The 19,510-nt window shown below is 38.1% G+C and overlaps 2 protein-coding genes across 5 annotated transcripts; one reads left to right on the top strand and one right to left on the bottom strand.

The window, feature by feature from the left end:
* Positions 1-1,096: 1,096 nt before the first annotated feature.
* LOC112273486 (large ribosomal subunit protein uL15x) lies at positions 1,097-2,174 on the top strand. Its single transcript, XM_024502356.3, has 2 exons — positions 1,097-1,473; positions 1,902-2,174. The coding sequence occupies exons 1-2, from the start codon at positions 1,150-1,152 to the stop codon at positions 2,016-2,018; spliced, it is 441 nt and encodes a 146-aa protein (XP_024358124.1). The 5' UTR covers positions 1,097-1,149; the 3' UTR covers positions 2,019-2,174.
* A 2,454-nt stretch (positions 2,175-4,628) lies between these two features.
* Positions 4,629-12,815, bottom strand: LOC112273485 (autophagy-related protein 18h). Of its 4 annotated transcripts, none has more exons than XR_002967040.3 (12): positions 12,398-12,815; positions 11,227-11,396; positions 10,485-10,771; positions 9,772-10,218; positions 9,050-9,505; positions 8,499-8,744; positions 7,581-8,402; positions 7,129-7,313; positions 6,786-6,994; positions 5,565-6,419; positions 5,277-5,351; positions 4,629-5,157 (listed from the first exon to the last, which is right to left on the bottom strand). XR_002967040.3 is itself a non-coding variant. In XM_024502355.3 (11 exons), the coding sequence occupies exons 3-11, from the start codon at positions 10,689-10,691 to the stop codon at positions 5,344-5,346; spliced, it is 3,435 nt and encodes a 1,144-aa protein (XP_024358123.1). In that variant the 5' UTR covers positions 10,692-10,771; positions 11,227-11,396; positions 12,398-12,755; the 3' UTR covers positions 4,629-5,343. The 4 variants fall into 4 exon arrangements, 2 of the variants coding, with proteins under 2 accessions (XP_024358123.1, XP_090101479.1); XR_016499053.1 differs by lacking the exon at positions 12,398-12,815 and adding an exon at positions 11,506-11,983; XM_024502355.3 differs by having other exon boundaries at positions 4,629-5,351; positions 12,398-12,755.
* Between the last annotated feature and the right edge of the window lie 6,695 nt (positions 12,816-19,510).

The following is a 19,510-nucleotide window of genomic DNA, read 5'->3' as shown; positions in this document are numbered from 1 at the left end:
TTTGGAACTTTGAATTGTGAATAGAAGCCAGAAACGACCCATTCAATTTAAACTGAGTGTCATCGAATTTAATGCGAATTGGATGAATATGTTGATGGGTGATGGATGATGGATGATATATTATCACAGAAAGGATTTTAAATAGTTTTTGTTTGGATACTAATGATAATAATGTTAGTCACGGGAAAATTAGAAGAAGTGATTAAAAACGACTTAGTGAAAGTAAGAATGTAAGGAAGAATTGTCATCAAACAAAATAAAACAAGGTCGTACATTCATGTTTTGTAAATTTTATTGTAAAATTGTATGATTGTAATGTTTTCTTTTGAAAGACATCCAAAATCTTACTGATATTGTCTTTTGTTCATTGTTTTCTGAGCATAGACCTAAACGTACATAAGTGATACAATATTTAACTATTACATCGTAAATTTTTCGTTTTTTATCGACTGCTTCAATATGTCATAATATAAACCCAATCAATTAATGTTGAATTTACTAAATTAACAAGAATCAAAACCAAGTTATTCAATTTTTTGAAATAAACAAAAGGTGTCCATATGAATCATTTGTTGAAAGATTGTGCAAGTATATCTTATTATTCCGTAAATTTGTATAGTTGCCAAAACATCACAGTTAACACTAGAATGAAATTAATCTGATCTAAAAGATGTGAAACAACAAATGTAAATTGAAAAAAAAATAAAAAATAAAAATCACCTATCGTAAAATCACGATTTTATTTGCGTTCATCCAAATGCTAAACGGCCACCTGGAGAAAAAATTAAAAAAATTAAAAAAATGTATCAAATAAGAAATAGAAGCAAAAAGAATAGCTGTGTTCAAAGTGTAAAACTTTGAGAATATCAATCACATTCAGAATCTTACAAAATCGTAGATAGACATTATACCACTAATGTGCAAATTAACTACTTGTCATCAAACAGTTGATGGATTAGTAAGAAGCAGACGGATCAGCAAGAGCATGGGTACTATCGAGGGGCTCCAGTGTGAATGGGGACGAGAGGTCCCTTCTCCCCGATTAGGGTTTTGTTTAAAGCGAGCGGCGGGCAACCATGATCCTTCTCTTTTGCTTGCTTGCTAGCTTGCTTGCGTTGAGCTGCTCGACACTTCCTCTATCCGGCAACCATGACGACCCGGCTGAAGAAGAACCGCAAGAAGAGAGGCCATGTCAGTGCCGGGCATGGACGTGTTGGCAAGCACCGCAAGCATCCTGGAGGTCGCGGTAACGCTGGTGGTTTGCACCACCACCGCATCCTCTTCGACAAGTACCATCCAGGGTACTTCGGCAAGGTCGGTATGCGGTACTTCCACAAGACTATGAACAAGTTCCACTGCCCAATTGTCAACGTGGACAAGCTCTGGTCGCTTGTGCCTGAGGCTGTGAAGGAGAAGACCGATGGGGACAAGTGTGCCCCTCTCTTGGACGTCACACAACACGGCTTCTTCAAGGTGTCACTGCAATGCCAATACCGAACCTCGGTGTGATTTGTTCGTGCAAGTAGCTGGTCGCGGTGTTTACTCTTGCGTTTTTGTTCTCTGTTGTGGTGGGTTTGGCGGGTTGCACTGGCGGAGTGTCCCCGATCTAATCTGTGGTTGTCTTGAATGGGTAACTTTGTTCTTTTCAATCGGTTCCTCTATACGTTTTATTTCTGGTGAGGTAGTTTTTTTTTTTTTTTTTTTTTTTTTAATGTTATGTTGATGTCTCTGTGTATACTTGGATGACTTAATAATTTTGCTTATTTCTCAAAACTGTTCTCTAGAAAATAATCTAATTACCTCCGATTATTCATTTGGTACTTGTCTCACAATGTCTAATTTCGAATCATCAGACACTTCAAGTTTTTCCTAATTTAAGTTATGTTGCGCGTCTGTTTCAGGTGCTTGGAAAGGGTGATCTTCCCACTCAACCCATGGTGGTCAAGGCTAAATTCTTCTCTAAGCTCGCTGAGAAGAAGATCAAGGAGGCCGGAGGAGCTGTTATCTTGACTGCCTAAGTTCAAGTCAACGTTCGACAACCTATGCACCTGTGTGTTGTAGTATGATTTTGAAACGTTCTCATCATGGTTTTGTAGGTGTTTGTCATACCCTTGTCATGGAACTTGTTTGTACTAACATATCAGAAATGCAAAGTTCTTTTCTGTTCATACCTATATTCAATGTCGAATCGTTATCACACTGATCTCGTTGTGGACTAAATCACCCGTCATCGTCTCATGTGTTGACTTTCTTCTTCACCTGGGTTACACAGAATCAAGAACCGTATGTTTAATATAGACAAATGTTTGTAGGCTGGTCTTCGACATAACCTATTTGTAAGTCGATACTAATTTGATGTGCTTGAGTTATATTCCAGGCTTTAAATACTTATGTACGGCTTCTACCCTTTTCAGGTTGTGTTGAGGTTGTAAAATCCCCTAAAAAGTTTTGTTTTGATTACTCTGGTTGGGATCAGCGAAAGTTAAGGCTGTCCATGAGTCATGATGCAAGTGACTTGATGTTTGCTTTCTCTTCTGTGCCATTTAGAACAGGTTTGTAATGCGTTTGATCAACAGCCATGTATTCTTTAATTCGGAGTTGGTCAACCCAGCAATCTTACTCCCCGAAATGTGCCTGGTAATTAGAGCACATCGAGCGATTAGGTTGTACCGAATTCTTACCAGTTGGGAAATAGACTAGGATAAGTTTGTTTGGTGCTAAAGATATGCAACGAAGTCCAGTATACGGAAGTGGCATCATCCTCACGTGATTACCACAATCGCATCGTTCTGGATGTCTGCATGTGATGGTTTTCTTCTCATTCGCGGAATATTTGGGTGCCGAACAATTTTAGAATTTGACTTCAGATGCAGGGAATGGTTGAGTTATCTCTAAGATAAGGCTGGTCCTTCTCAGGCATGACGTTGAATTTGTTCAGTAGCACAGATAACTTGGGAATTCGAGTGCTTTTTTGTGCCCGAAGCTTTTCGTGGAACGTTTTACAGATGCTTGAGGCGTACAAATCTGCACTGAATTACAAATTTTGTTGCAGCCCAGTCAGCCTAGTGGAATCTCAACTGTCATGACGATGAACTCAATGCACCAAATCATGTAGCTAACACTGAATTCACATGTGGTTTGAGTGTCAACGATGTCCTAACGTGATCACAACTAGTTTTATGACACGGATTCTCCGATATATAGTGCATGAAAACCCGTGTGTGAAACAACGCTTGGCCATGAGGTTGAATGCACATCTACTCCAGTCCATTTGTGAAGTACTTGGGTTGGAAGTATGAAAGGGATCCATTCTGAATGACCGGAAATATTGATTCTACGTCCGGTTCTTAACATCACTTAGCAACTTGGTTCCTGCTGCAAGCCAGAGACTGGTCTTGACACAGTTCTCATTTGTCAACCGGGTCTATGGCGAAAATCACTTGGTATCCATCATACATTTTAAACAATTAATTCCAAAATTGCTATTTTTACGGTGAACTCAAATCAGTCTACAACTGGATTTCAAACTCGGGAAATGCCCTGACGATTCGATATTGCTGCACTGACTATTGGTCACGTTACAAAATTAGGAGCTACAGTTGAAAAAGCCCTAGTTAATCCACTACTTGCAACATTCCTCCCTGAGAATAACCTTTCAATGAAAAGTTAAGTTCCATTATTATGTGCTGGCGGAGCTCAACAAACTTTGCTTGCATCAGGTTCTCGACATGCAAATTACTTGAGGATTGGATTCTTTCTTTCTTCTAACCTGGTCTATCCACTTTTCTCCGGGTGCTAACTCAGAATCTTCATCATTCAGAACCAGTTTCCCGATTCTTTTACTTATTCGTCTTCTGCAACTACAATTACAAGCATCCCACCCCTTTCTGTCCCAGCTGAGTGGATTTCAAGGTATTCAGAAATTATCCAAAGAAACCATCACCAGGAGCTGTCACCGAACCCTTTTCCTCATGCTAACATGTCAGCTTGCGTTTAAGGGATCAGTGTCGTTTATTATATCTCTTATCTAGAAGGTGACGAAATATGTAGTTGTCACAAGTAGGCCCAATGGTGACGGTGGAAAGTGGATGGAAGCGTGTTGCACTATCAATGAAATCTTTGACTAGGTGTAGCTTGAAAGTTGAGACGGCATACTAATTGAGGGATTGGACAATAAGAATTATGGCATAAAGAAAAGTCGACGATCATTCAATGTGCCAAGAGCATCTAAAAGTAATCCCAAGAGTCTTTACAAGATCGACGGGTTATTTTTCGACTAAGATACATGGAAAAAGTTGTTCCACATTTGGCTCCAGTGCAAAGTACCGTTGTGAGATCTGCAACTATGATTGAGAAGTGAAGGCTGCCTTACGTCACATACAATTTGCGAGGTAAGTCGGGATTTTAAAATAGCCCCACAAAAGTTTTCTAATGGAATGAAGAAGGTTTTTCCTTTTTACGTTTAGCTGCCATCAGTGGTAGATACATACTAACTACAGCTCGGGAGCAACAAAACAAATGGAGATGCAACTAAATACCATGGCCAATACTAAGATATTCAAAGAATCGCAACAGGACAAACCAGAAGGTAGGGGAATTCTCAGTACAATCAGACACATGAGGCACTGTTGGCCCACAAATGAAGTGGATATTTTACACCATATATACAAAAACTGAGATGAAGAGACCTGAGGCATCATCTTGCCACAACCCTCATACCACACTACTATTTTTACATTTTCAGTTGGTTCTTGAAAGCCTACAATTTGATAATCCAGCATGTTTGCCTCCATCCAGCTTATTCAACTTTGAATTACTTCACATACCTTCCCAAATTCTTAGCAATAGAGCATTCTCTTCTTCCCAGTTACTCAAACCACATCAGAATTCCTTGATATTCCCGACACGCCATTTTGAGCCTAGAAAGGGAGCTGGCCGGATTCATTTTAGCCTTGTAGCTACCAATAACCCTTGCATAATGTCCAGTGCAAATATCCGACTCCCGCAGCCACGAAAAATCTTCCTCAATTTCAACAGAGATTGCTGTCAGGTCTCTACGAGTCCTACCGGTCAGTCAGGACCAGAATTTCCCCGGAACACTTCTCAACATAGGCCTCTTTGAGAAACTTCAAAAGAGGCGTCTCGCGTTGTCACATACTGCAAGGCAGAGGATCACTTGCATATGTCCAAACCATCATTCTTCACATCCAAAAAGACTGCTGACTCCAAATGCGAAAATGAAAGAAGCAAACTTCAGCCAAGGACATGGATTATACCAGGTCACTGGGCGATTCGAGCATGGTCCACCACTTAACAGGCCAGAGTGGAAGCGCATACCCTAATCTAGCAATCTGATCCAAAAAAATTCACTTGTTACTCAAAACCTGGACATCTTCGTAAAACACCAGCGGGGTTTTCATGTCAGAGAAACCTCCAAGGACATCAATTCCGCAGAGGCACACGTCAAACAGGCAGTGGTTGATGGATTTGTAATCAGATTCTACCCTAGAAAAATTTGCAAAAAAGAAAAAGAAAAAAACATGCTATGATCTTGTGAAACTCACCTTCACAAAAAGGAAACATTGAGCCCTCCAACACATCATCCCCATGCTCTGCTTTCTCATTCTGCTCGCTCTTACTCTGAGTACCCTCTACATCCTCACTTTCGGCATCCTCGGCCATACCACTAATGCCTCCATGAGCAGGACTTTCATTCAAGGGACTATCACTTGCAACACCGCTGCTTCCATGATTCCTACGGTGATCAATGAGGGACGCATCTTCAAATTCTGGGTTGGAGCCGGACGTAGGAGTTGGTACATGTGCAGATGGGTTGTCGTGTTTATAGGATCCATCCGCTGTAACCTGATCAGTTGGTATCATGTCCCAGCAGTTTGTCCCATTTGCCAAAACCCCGGAACGAATATGCTGCATACCACCATTTTCTTGCAAAACCATATCTTTGAATTGGGAGTTTGCGATGGCTACAGGATCTTCAATCACTGGAGTAGAGCCAAGAAGAGCGTTGGGTTGAACACGCTGAACATTGTCAACGTCTGATGGTCCATCGCCGATAGATGCACCATCAATATTTTCATGATTGGAAATCCCATCTCTGCCAGCAGATACGCCAGGCTTGATGTAATCTGTATACACACATAACTCTCTCTGTTCTGCCCTTAGAATGTTGATGGGGGACCCTGTTACCATCGTTGTAACTGGTTCTGAAGTGACCGCTGTCGGTGCAAAACTGTCCTGATATACCTCGGGAACGACAGTTCTGGACCGAAACGAATGGCCAAGAGACAATTCAGATCTGCCCGACACCGGTGACTCTAACGATTGATGGATTTGATGAAAATACGGAGGGGAACCAAATGATGAAGGAGGGGTGTCTGCCGCTATCACAACGGACAAATCTGCATCCACAAATACATTAATTTTTTTAGCATAAACGAAATTCCAATAGACCTGTAAGCAATATCCACGAACTTCAATTACGTTGTAAGAGGCATCTGTAAATACTTTGCATCAAGGAGAAAATGAATGGACCAACACTATCTCTACTGCTCAGACCACTGAGATGCAAGAGGGCCGATTCGGCCACCACGATACAATATCTCCACTCAAAAACGTTATTTTAATACTCAGCAAGTCTTCCGGCTTGCCATTAACTGGAATTTCATTGCCCTTACCACTTACTAACACGAATTATGAAAATGAATTCAAAAGAGCGCTCATAACATGTAAAGGTGTAGGGTCGAATATAATCTTAAAGAACGAACCTTGGTACCCGCGGTGGTAATCGTTCATACCACCGGCACTGGTAGCATATGGAGCACCCTCTGAACCAAAACTACTGCTACTATTGGTGCGCTGGATGGGCATGCCTCTCAAACTTCCAGCTATGAACCCATCTTGCAAGCCCTCATTTCCAAGAAGCTGATCATGGGCGTTAGATATTCCAGGCAAAGCATCTGTTACCATGGTGGCCCTACACGGAAAGGAATTGAAAGACACACAAACAAACGTCAAACTTCAGTCACACGAACAAATGTGAAAGATGGATGAGGAATATAAGCTTACACGTTTCAACAGTGAAAGTGTACGGAAAGGAAGGTATCTCACCGAGCACCGTGTACTTTCGTAAAGTTCTGGAGTCTTTCAATTACAGGAACAAGATCTTTCCTTCGCACTTCAACAATACGAGTAGGAATTCTTTCGATTTCAATCTCTTCCACCCCATCTAAAGAAGGGTACTTGCCAGCTTCAAGCTCCTTCGATGTCCCCGGAAGCATCACATGAAATTGAATCTAGAAAGGAGCAAAACTCTAGTAAAAATCTAGTTTGTGAAGTAAAATGCATTGAAAAAGTGAAGACCTAGGTGTCTCTCATCACGAAATCGGAGATCCGAAAACGCCAGGTCGTAAACTGAACTGTACAAGTCAAAACAGTAATGTACATTCAAGCAAACAGTCAAAACAAGATACAAAAGAATTTTAAGTTTCAAAAAGATTCACACGTGATAAAAGAACGCAGGGGAAAACCAATGCCAGTTTAATAAGTGATATATTGAGTACCTTCGACTTTGCCCAGATGGGCACAGACCTGGATTGATGCATCTGCACTTCAGCATTAGACATAAACCAGCGCTGCAACTCTTCAGTTCTCATAGCTTCCTTGGATACAGACCCTACAGAAATCCCGGAGTTTCCAGAACGCACTCCAGCTTCTTCCTGATTTGCATCCTGGGCCCCAACTATCTCTTCCCGTTCTACCCAGTTAGGCCGACGAGCAACATCCCAACGCTCTACTGGTTCGACAATTGCCTTCAACTCCTGAGGTAGGCCAGGGCTTCCCGGTGAGCCTATCCCGACCATTTGCGGCAAGCCATTACTGTAAACACCGTCACCTCCTACAGCAGGACGCAGCAAGTAACGAAGAAGATGCCCTGTCGGGCAAAAAATCCAAAGTTGATCTCTCAACGTCCCAGTTCCTATGTCCGATTCCACACCTACTCTACCACCGTCATGAAAAACAGCAGCCACAGCACCAGCAAGAACATTGGGTCGGCCCGCAGCTGTCACCGCAGCACTTGTTACAGTACCCCGCCACCCACCATTCCCATTCTTTATTCTACCTACTACGTTGAGGGTTATGGCAGGAGGAGGGGAATACGATGCTTGCTGATTCAGGCTCACGGGTCCTGTTGTAGACCACCAGGGGAATACTGGGGCCGGTGTTATAGTGGGCCCGATTAGCCCATCAATAGGTAATGTTGCGTGCGTCTGCGGCCCTACTATTCCACCAAATGGAGATATAGCAAACAAATGGTTTGTTCCCCTTGAAGAGCTGACAGCGATCCAATGGCTGTCGCTACTAAAAGTTATGTCCTGAATAACCTGTACAGTAACCAAAATGACCATCAGGCTACATACGAATACTACTTGATCCAAGAATACATAGTCGAACAAAACATAACCGTATGCAACACTTACCGCATTAGTCACTCCACGAGAGAGTTTGTATAGATGCACAAAACTTGTACTGGTATCCCCACCGGTCCCATTACCCCCAGCAATTGAGGATGGAGGTGTGAGGCGGAACACATTTAGGTTATGGCCATATACAGAAGCAGTGACCAGTAAAGTGCCGCTCGGATCAAAAGCAAGTGCTGAAAGAGGACTTGAGTGTGCCCTAAACTGGGCCACTACATTTTTGCTCACAATATCTCGGATAATCACCTGTTCATAATCAGAGGAGACACTCAGATTTCGTTACAGAAAGTTCCCTAACTAAAGCACAGACACTTGCACTTATGACGACTATAGTATCAAAAAGAGTAAGGAACTAATTCGGCCGAGGATAACAACAGATAATAGCAGACCATTCATGTAGTTGAAAAAAGAAAAGAAAAAAAAAAAGGAAAAACAGAAAAAAAGAAAAGAAAACAGCTGCTTCTTGTGCTCTTAGCATATCAGAAGCACGATGACAGGTAACATTAAGAACTAAATCCTGGCCTAAAGGTCCAAGATAAACTAAAAATTACCGTGCCAGAGAACTCTGGTTCGAGGGCAGGACCTCCTTGCCAAGGACTCTGGTTATTAGTACCATTCTTCCAACTGGGACTACTAAGCCTAGGAGAAGCGCCGCCACCATCCGGCATAAGCTCTGAGCAGTATCTTGAAATTGTCTTGTAACCCATGTCCCCCAAAGTCACCACTCCTGCTACGATATGTTTGCTGGACTCCTTTGCATAATGTGCTACAAGGCTGCCGTTAGCTGGAGAAGTTGATGGGCTCACTCCTGGAGATGGGGTCAAGTGCTGAGGGGACACACGCCCAGAAGTCGCAAATAGAGGCTGGTTGGCTGCATACGCTAACCACCGAGGACCAACTGCCATTGCACCATATCCGTAATGACTGGATCCAGGAGCTGGTGCTGGGGATGGATAAGTAAGCACACTAAAAACATTTTGAAGTGACCCTGCATCAAAGCAATAAATCTGCAAAATAACGCGGATAGAACTTCTTGGGTCAAACATTTCCATTCAAGTATTGAATCTTCACACGAAGTAATAATCTCACGGGTAGCAAAAGGTGCCCCAATTGTAACGCGTAACACAAAGAACTGGGCGAACGTAACTTGAGCTGTACAAACTTGGTTCCTCTCAAGGTATAGAACTGCTCAAATGGGACAAAGCAAGCCGTAGAACATATGGCAGAGGACAAGTAGAACCTTGGAGACTCAGAGAGTAAGAAATTCAATTACCTGAGTAGCCAAGGCCACTGCAACAACACGAGGGCTACAGCGCACTGCATGAATTCCCGTGCGGAATCTTAAGGAATGCACATACGAATGGTTGCGAAGGGAATAAAATCGAACGACAGTTGGCACGAAGTGAGAGGCTCCAAAATTCAAAGAACCGCCCCCGCCACCGGCACCTGGACTCCCAGAACCTGTTACATCCACAGTAACGACTAACAGCAGAGGCCGAGCTCCCTCGAAATTTACCCCTTCATCCATAGGCTCTTGAAGAATAGGTTTCGGCTGAAGACGCAGGAAAGCGACCGGTCCATCACGACGTGAAACCAATTCATGCACATTACTCGCATCTTGTACATCCCAAACTTGGAATCCATTTGCATACGTCAACAAGAGCACTTGCCGAATCTCACCTGAGCCAAGCTCTAGCTTATCAAAGCTTGACCACAGGACCTGCACATTCAGAAAATGACGACAATTTAAAACAGCACAGAATTTTGAACCAAAAAATAACATAATAAAATATAAAACAGACCAAAGAAACAACTTACCCTCAACCCTCTGTGATACTAAAATTGAATTGCTACTCTGGAAGTCACAGCATGTCGACTGAAAAAACCCTAAAATAACAAATGAGATGAAAAGCAATTCGTAGGCAAGCACCACCAATTGGCATTTCCGCCTCAGACCTTAATCTCCACAAGGTATGTCAACGATACCTGTTCGCGCTGACGATCATCTTCATGGTTGAGTGATCCACTAGAAGCTGCGGAGACAGCAGCCTGGCGAACAGTAGATGCAGCAATGCTGCTCGCATTTGCAGAGACACTGCGAAGATAGTTGGATATGGTGCGGAAGGAGGAAGGGATTGATCTAAATTTGCCCCCGTGGGGACTACGCATTTGATAGTCGGCGTCGTTCCTCATCCCACTCTATGCCTTGATTCGGAGATTTTGTTGGCCCTTCTAAGCGCATGCCCACGCAGCGTTCTTGTGCACCCACAGTCCTGAAAGAAAAGGCGTCAGTACTCAGAGCTTGAGAGGTATGCCAGTATGCCCCGTCCAGACAAATTTTGCAAAGATTTTGTCAGATAGCTAAGCTTTATTTGCTGTTGAATCTGGCCAACATGGGTCACATCACTAATAACTAAAACACACATGATGTGAGTTTATCGGGGCATCAAAAACAAAATAAATCGCTTGCAAAAGCATGCAAAACCACAAAAAAAGGTAAAGCCAGTCTTTCTATTAGAAAACGTTTAAGTTCAAGATTCATGATGATTCATATGGTCAATCGACCTGCAATCCATTGCCTTCATTACTCTCCGAACAAGAAATTACTCCAATTCCTCATTTCCCCGACCCAACCCCAAAATTATTGTGCAAGTGGACAAAACATGAAGTCGCGATACAAGAATTAGAACAAAGATATTTAAAGTAGATCCTGCTTCGGAGCAAATACCTGGCAACGACTGACGAGTTTTGTCAGTCCATTGCCTCCTCAGAAACCTGCGTTAGCCATTATTGCAAACTAAGTTCTGATTCCAATCGCAATGTGCTGATAAGTTGACAACGGACTCTTGATCGATTCGATTATCAACCGAATACGTCAATCGAAATAAGCTTCACATCCTGCACGTGCCAAAAGAGGCAAACTTCAAAAAATATAAATAAATATAAATAAATAAATAATCGAAAGCAGAAAATAGATTCAGCAAGAAAAACAATTCTTTATCGGTACCCGAATAGAGCGATACAAACTACAATTCGATTCAATTGTAAGCGATGTTCCCAATAATCCGCGTCTCCCAAGTTAGACCACACCACCCTGCCCACACTGGATTGCGAACAGCAAGCACTTCTCTACAAGAAATACCAAAATTTACGTCGCTGACGCCCTTTCTATACGTGTCAAAGTGCGCATACGTGGGAACAGAAACAAAGCCGTCGAAGGATACAAAAAGACCCGTTCAGCGTACGTCCAGGTACACCTACGCCTTTCAACACAACATCAAGGCGTGCAAGCAAATGAACTCTCACGCCGGGACGGCATGCTCACGCCTACCCATTCACGCTTTCCGGAACAAACGTCCGCAGCACACAACACGCTGGCTTGACCAGACCGCCACGTAAGATCAACCACATGAATCCTCTACCCTCAAGACACGCATCGTCACAAACCCGGGCTTCCAGCCAACCTAAATTCCACCCTAACACGTACTGAACCTTCAACCCCGCAGAGAATTTCGTTCAATCGACCGCCTTAAATACCCACACGATGCCCCTGTTTCTCGATGCCAATGGGCTAGGAACACCGCCTCGCCACCTCCTCCTCACCTCGCAAATCAACACCTCATACCTCCCTATCCCCGACTTTCCCCTTCTCCTCTCGCCCCACATCCACAACCCACTGAAACTACGCCTGCTCATACACACCAACCGCTGCGACGCATCACCCACAACCTAATCCATCGTGAAATCAATCTCCCTCGACACCTCTACAGCCCAGGACGAAATGGTTCTCAACACGCGAGCTCCCCACATCTCTCTCCACACGTAATCATGCAACAGACCCCATGAATCGACGGAACCGAGGGAGAGAAGAACCGGGAGAGAATCGTGGTGTGGTTTACCGTGGTCGCGGAATTAGATGGAAAAGAGGTCGATGCGTGCACAAGCAGGGGCCGGAGGAGCATCCGAGTGGCGGCACTTTATACCTTTGATCACCAAACGAGGAGACAACAACAACACAGCTTGCGAGGATGTCGATGGCAAAGGGGCGAGCGGACGAGAAACAAGGAAAGGAAGTAAGGGAAGGGAAGGGAAGGAACAGGAGCACGGGGAGCCACAGCGAGCCTGGTCCACGAGTGGCCGAATACTCCTCCCTCCTCTTACTTTTGGTCTCTTGCTCTTCTTCTTCTTCTTCTTCTTCTTCTCTCTCACTCACTCGCTCGCGCTTGCGACAAGCAATGTCACCTCCACCACCACCACTAGAAAATAAAAACAGAATCCCCGAAGATGGAGCGCAGGGTAAAGAGCCTCCCCTTCCCCCACCCTGTGAAAGCAAAATCCAATAACAACCCACACCAGGATTCATCCTATGGTTTAATGGGTTGGAGGTAGATTCGATGATGCGATGATGCGATGATGCTCCTCCTCGCAGCATCGGGGCATTGGCAGCTCGGCGCACTTGGCCCCACCGCACTGAGTCAGTCCGTCAGTCCGTCAGTGAGTGCGGAATCGTCACCCATCTCCCCTCACTCAACTCTCGCCACTTCCCAATTTAGTGTGGTCGTGCATGGACGAACGAAACAACGAAAGAACGAGTGAACGAAATTGTGTCTGAGGGACGAACAAGGAACGAACGAGCGAGTGAGCGAACGAACAATATATGTATAATTAGATTGTGGATGAATTAAATAGATATGGATGAATGAAATAGGGTGAGTGATTGATGAATGAAATAGGGTGAGTGATTGACGAATGAAATTGTGCGGGACTCGTTATCTTACTGCTCACATTTAGTGTGGGTTATTGAGATTTGGCCTCTTTGTGTGGATTTGGAATTGTATTAAAATTGATGTTCGATGTTGGAAATAATTCGATTTTTTCATAACCGTTCATGGTGGTAGTGATCTCTTCAAGTGTTTTCTAATTTCTGAAAAATCTCCAGGGCAGATAAATTGATGATTATTTAAAATAATGTCCATGTTATCAAAAAATTCAAAAAATCAAAAAGGAAAAATAATTGGGGAAAAACGTATAATTTAATGTGTTGAAACCACATTTATATTGGCATCAACGATTATAAATATATTATATTTTTTGAATAATAATTAGAGTGAGGTGAGCAATATTGAATACATTAAAAACAATTGGCATTCGTAATTTATCTAACAAATTGCAAAGATTGAGGAAAACAAAAGCACAATATATATAATTATTAGTTTATTATACCCTTAACATAAAAGATATATATATATATATATATATATATATATGTTTGTGTGTCAAAGAGAGAAACTGAAATGATATAATTTGATGAATATTTGATAAAGCAAGGTAATTTATATTTATATACATTGAAATGTGGGTATATACTTATATAATTTTATATAGTGATAAAACTTGCATGAATAAAATATAGTTTGTTCAAAATGAATCCTTTTAATAATTTCAGCATAAACTATATATATATATATATATATATATATATATATGGTAGCAATCTAATACGAATATTACTAGCAAAGCTCATTTTATAATCTCTAAATTGAATGGGTTTGTACATTTTACCTATATATTTAACTTTAAATTGTAAAAATAACATACGTTATTGATTTCTTTTCTACATTTTCAAACAATATAATTGATTAGAAATAGAGTTTATATTGCATGATTTTTAATTCCATTTAAGCTACATTCTTCTAAATGCTTGGAAATGCAATGTTGGAGAATAATCATTTTTGTATAGTAACTATTCGACATTCTGTCATTAAAAATTAATAATAATGTTTTAAATATCATAATTAAGACGTTTTATGTAATTAATGGGATGTTTTGAAAAATGAATCAAAGAATTTTAAAGACCAAATTACTTTATCTTTTGTTTAATTAGAAAGATACAGAATACAATATTTTTAAATATTTATTCTGTACACATATACAGAAATTTGGTTTTGTTATAGACTTTATAAAACATAGAGTATTCAGAATATTTGATTTAAGAAACTAGATATTATACATAATATCATTGTGATTTATAATACTATAATTCCCAAATGTTAAATGACTTTAATAAGTAGAGTGGAAAGAAATGTTCTCCATGATTCATTTACATAAATGGTCATTGCTATTGATACTCTAATAAAAATCATCATGTTTAATATGTATCATGTTTTTAGTTTTTTTTCAATATTCCAAACTATTAATTTCTAAAACTTGAATCTATTCTTACTTCAATAACATAAGTAACATACAAGTAAAAAGTGATTTTTAACTCAAGGTGATAAAGTTGTATTATGATGGTGTGTTGAGGCATTGAAATACTCTTTAAATTTAGTCCAAAAAATCTAAATGTTTCGTTTACAAAATAAATAGCTTATTACGACACTTACAAGCATATTAGTACATTTCTCCAATATTGTACCTAAATAGTAACATACATTGTTGCATTCTATTTTACACTAGAATTATCAGGTCATACTATATTTTATGTACGTACGTACGTCTATATATATACTAAAAATGTTTAACTCATTCAACAACTAATGAAGTAGCATTGCCAGTTATTATTGTACATGATGTGATTTCAGAACATCTTTTACAACAATGTTTGTACTTCACTGAGTTAGTTTAGAAAACGTATTAACATTTTACAATTATGCTACTCAATATGTTTCTTCAAATCTACTATTTGAAATACACAATAACCATGATGATAGAAACTTTATACATATATAAAAAAATAAAAAAAGTATGAAAAGTTGTACTGATTTAATTGTTAAAAATAAAAATAAAAATAAAAAGTTATAATACTTATCAAGAAAGAGGGTTTTTCATACAGGTGTTTTTTCGGATAAATATATTTAGGGTTATTATTTTGTAGATAGAATAAAAAAGTATTCAAAATTGGTTCGATTGTAAGTTTGAATCTTACATTCTTCTCTGCTGCTTGTAATCTAGAATGATTTGAGCTTCTAGAAGTCAACCAAATGAATGCATAATTTAACTTTGAAAGTATAAAGTTATCTATTGTTACATATTTGTAAACACATGTACATTAAACTAGTAAAAAAATCATCATCAATTTTTTTCAGATAATTTTTAATATCAAATGTTAATGTAGTGGTTCTATTTTAAAATGATAAACCATCTTAAAAACAAGAAACAAATTGATGACAGTTACCCTAGAATTCCCCGAGCACTAACATTATATGTCGAATCAATTGTTTGAAAATATTTTTTTGTAAGTTTCGACATACACATTGTGATTGAAACTTTGCAAAAATAACACGACTTTCAATTTTGATTGCATACAGATTAATGCTTTTTGGAAGTTCACGTCTTCACTGGATATGACACATTTAAGATTAAGAACATTGAGGTGATTTCATATTTCAATTACCATGGAAATTTTGAGGATTGTAATAGTCTTGATAAGTTGAACTTTCATAAGTGTTAGTTAAACTTACACATTTTATAAATATTTGTTAATAGTTGAGAAGCAAAAAACATTATGTATCATAAATGCACATTTTGAAATTTTGGTTTTTGGTTTTTGGTTTTTGGTTTTTTTTTTTTTCTTCTCAATCAGTATTTAATTTATGTGCAATAATTGAACATATACATATTAGAAAGGAGATTCCTTTAGTAAGCTAAATTCTTGATAAGTCCTAAAAAAACATTATTTGGCAGTATAAATCATCGTCATAGAGAGACTGTCATTGCAGATATTGTGATAATCTTATATGTTATTGACTAAAAACTTGGATGTATTTTTGTTCATGATTTTTCCTATTATTTCAAATACATTTTGAAAAATGAAATTGAAAAAAATCAAAAATATATATATATATATATATATATATATATATATGAACATCTCACAAAATTGAGTCATTCATGTATCACTTGGAATTTACTGCAGAAGTTAATAGTCACTCTTTTATCAATTCGAGTGAGTCTAATTAGGGAATTTTAAGGAAAGCCACCAATTTCGTAAACAACAATATATATTCTACTAATAAAGTAGAGATGCCATAATTTAGACTTAATAATGGCAGAAACTTAAAAAATGACAATGCATAATATATATTCTTGAAATTTAAAAAATAGACACGCTCATTGCAATGTTTACTTCAAACCAGATTTTAAAATCAGCAGCTTCAAAACTGTAATGAACAAGTTTCTTCAAGTATCAAAAGATTACTTTCATACTTTAACACCTATTATTAATAAAAGTATACTTTAATACTTTAATATGTTTTTACATAAAGTAATAAAATGTAAAGTTTTGAAGTATTAAACCAAGCATGGAATAATTTTTGATGATTTTATCTTCTTTGGTGCATGATGGTTTCTTTATAGATTGATATGTAGTAAAAATAGCATTTATGTTACAAGCAAAAATATAACATGGATGGGTAATTCTAAAAATATATACATAATTGCAACAAATGGCTTTGGAATCTCATGTGGATGGCTACCCAAGAAAGGGGCACATCCATTCATACATTCCCTTGGGACACAGAATCTCAAACCAAGACAAAGTCCAGCTCCAATTCAATAAGTAAACTGGAATAATAAAAAGGCGAGGGTTGAAGGACAATTCCCATGCAGAATGTGCATCGCTGATGTGGCAATTGTTGTATGGGTTTCAGTTTGAACATACAAGTACTGGCATATGGCCGCATTTTATTTGGGATTTGGAGTTCTGAAGGAAAATAAATAAATAATTAAAGCATTACAAAGTAGAAGAATGCATGCTCACATATTCCGAGGTTTATTTATTCCCTTTAAATTATAGAACTTTCCATGCCTATTGTATGGCTTGTATGACCCACAAGAGGATTTTGTAACTTCTAACCCTTAAAGAATTTAGAATATTTTTTAATAGTTTATTATAATGATAAACTTTAGATTTTATTAATTAATTTATTATTATTATTTTTTGGGTGAAATCATCTATAATCCTATCACAAGCCTAGAGTAAAATTCCATTGAAAATAATAATACTACTTTATTTGTTATCATTTTTATTATGGAGCATATTAAATTGAAGCACTGTAGGATTCTTTTAGCCACTATATATGAGGTATGGGCGCCCCACCATCAAAAAGTATGTCCAAAGCTATTTGATTGAATTATTAGACAAGTCACTCAAATGACACCATTTCAACTATGTTAATTTTTTCACATAGAAAGTTCACATACATAGCTATTAAAATTGTTAAGAATGTTTTAGAGAAAGAGACAAGTAGCTAGAAGTAATATGCATACACATGTAAAAACACACGCACAAACACACAAGAAGTGATTTTATTGATAGGATTATATTTCTTACACAAAGAAAAGGGGAGAAGATAAACAATTTATTTCTACTATATTTGAAAAACTATATCTGTAGTAAATATTATAAACTACAGTAAATAGTTGACTACATTTAATACTTTAAACACTCTTCCTTGCTTGTTATAATATTTATATGCATAGAATTATGATCTGTAGTTTTTTGTAATCTCCTAAGATCAACAACTTCTGCCTCATTAAAATCTTATTTACAAAAACCTTATTATATTTAAAGACAAAACCATAGATGAAGGAAAAAGAGTAAAACATTATCTCAAGAGTTCATTTACTTTCTTACTCAAAGAAAGCAAGTTGCCACATGCCAATGCCATAAGTAAGTTGGCGATGGTTGCACAAAGGGAGAGCTTTGATGAGGAGATTAAGAAGGTTATTTGCAGATTCAATTTTCTTGATCTTAAGTACCTGATCAATAATCAAATCAAAATAAAATAATATGCTTTGTCTTATCTCCTTCAATGAAACCAATTTATATTTGTGCAACATAAGTGCTATTCTCTTCATAGAAGATAGTTGGAAAATCATCATATGAAAATCTATAGATTGACTAAATGAGTTTATCAATTGATTGCAATCAAATAAATTCTCGAGATACTTCATATAAAATAATAATTTTTGCATGGTTGAATGAAGTCACAATTATAGTTTGTTTCATTCATTTCCATGATATTATAACTCTATATCTTAAGAATACATAGTTTTTTTAAGATTTAGTTGTTGCAATATCAAATTCATATCATACATCAAAATATCCAACTAATTTTGGATCTATAGATCATGTGTAGTATAATTCCAAATCTATAGTAATTTTTAAATAATATAGTAAATATTTGATGCCATTCCAATGTTTTAGTGTTAGACATGCATTATGTCTTATAAGAACACTAACTGCTAATGCAATATTTGATCTTGTAGATGTAGCTAAATATAAAAGATCTCCAATTACAGTAAGGTATGGATATTGATCTTCCAATATTTTCTCTTCTTTTTAGTACAAACGATATGGATCATGACCATCACAACTATACCCAATCATTAGTCTAGATAATAGATAAGCATCAATTATATTGAATCTTTGTAAGATTTTTCTAATATATATTTATTGATAGAAAAAAATGCTACCATCTGTGAGATGCATAATCTAAAGACCAATGCAAAAAGTTATTTTTTGTAGTATTTTTATCTCAAACTCATGGATAAGTAAATTAATAGCTACAACACATGTAGATCTAATATCTATTAGGTGAAGATCATCAACATATACAATGATGATTATAAAACCAATTTAATCTTATTTAATAAATAAATAAGGAATTAATGGATCACTCACAAACTTACTCATAATTAAATAATCTTAAAAACATTGATACCATATGATTCCAAATTATTTTATACCATATGATTCCAAATTATTTTATACCATATGATTCCAAATATATGATTCCAAATATTTGATATTGCGGCGCATTTGCGAGATTTTTAGCTGGCTCCCATGTTCACTCATTAATGTCGTAGCCGCACCAATGAACAAAATACTCCAACTTGCCCCTTCTTCGCCGTGAATCTAATACCTTTTCAATCTCGTATTCCTCGTGATTCTCGATCTCAATACTAGGTGGCGGACATTGTATTCTTCTAGGAAAAGACGACTCTCGATA

The sequence above is a fragment of the Physcomitrium patens genome, chromosome 20 (assembly GCF_059467195.1).
Source record: "Physcomitrium patens ecotype Gransden chromosome 20, ASM5946719v1, whole genome shotgun sequence".
NCBI classification, from domain to species: domain Eukaryota; kingdom Viridiplantae; phylum Streptophyta; class Bryopsida; order Funariales; family Funariaceae; genus Physcomitrium; species Physcomitrium patens.
The sequence above is the reverse complement of the archived record's forward strand: the minus strand, read 5'-3'. Positions and strand labels throughout refer to the sequence as shown.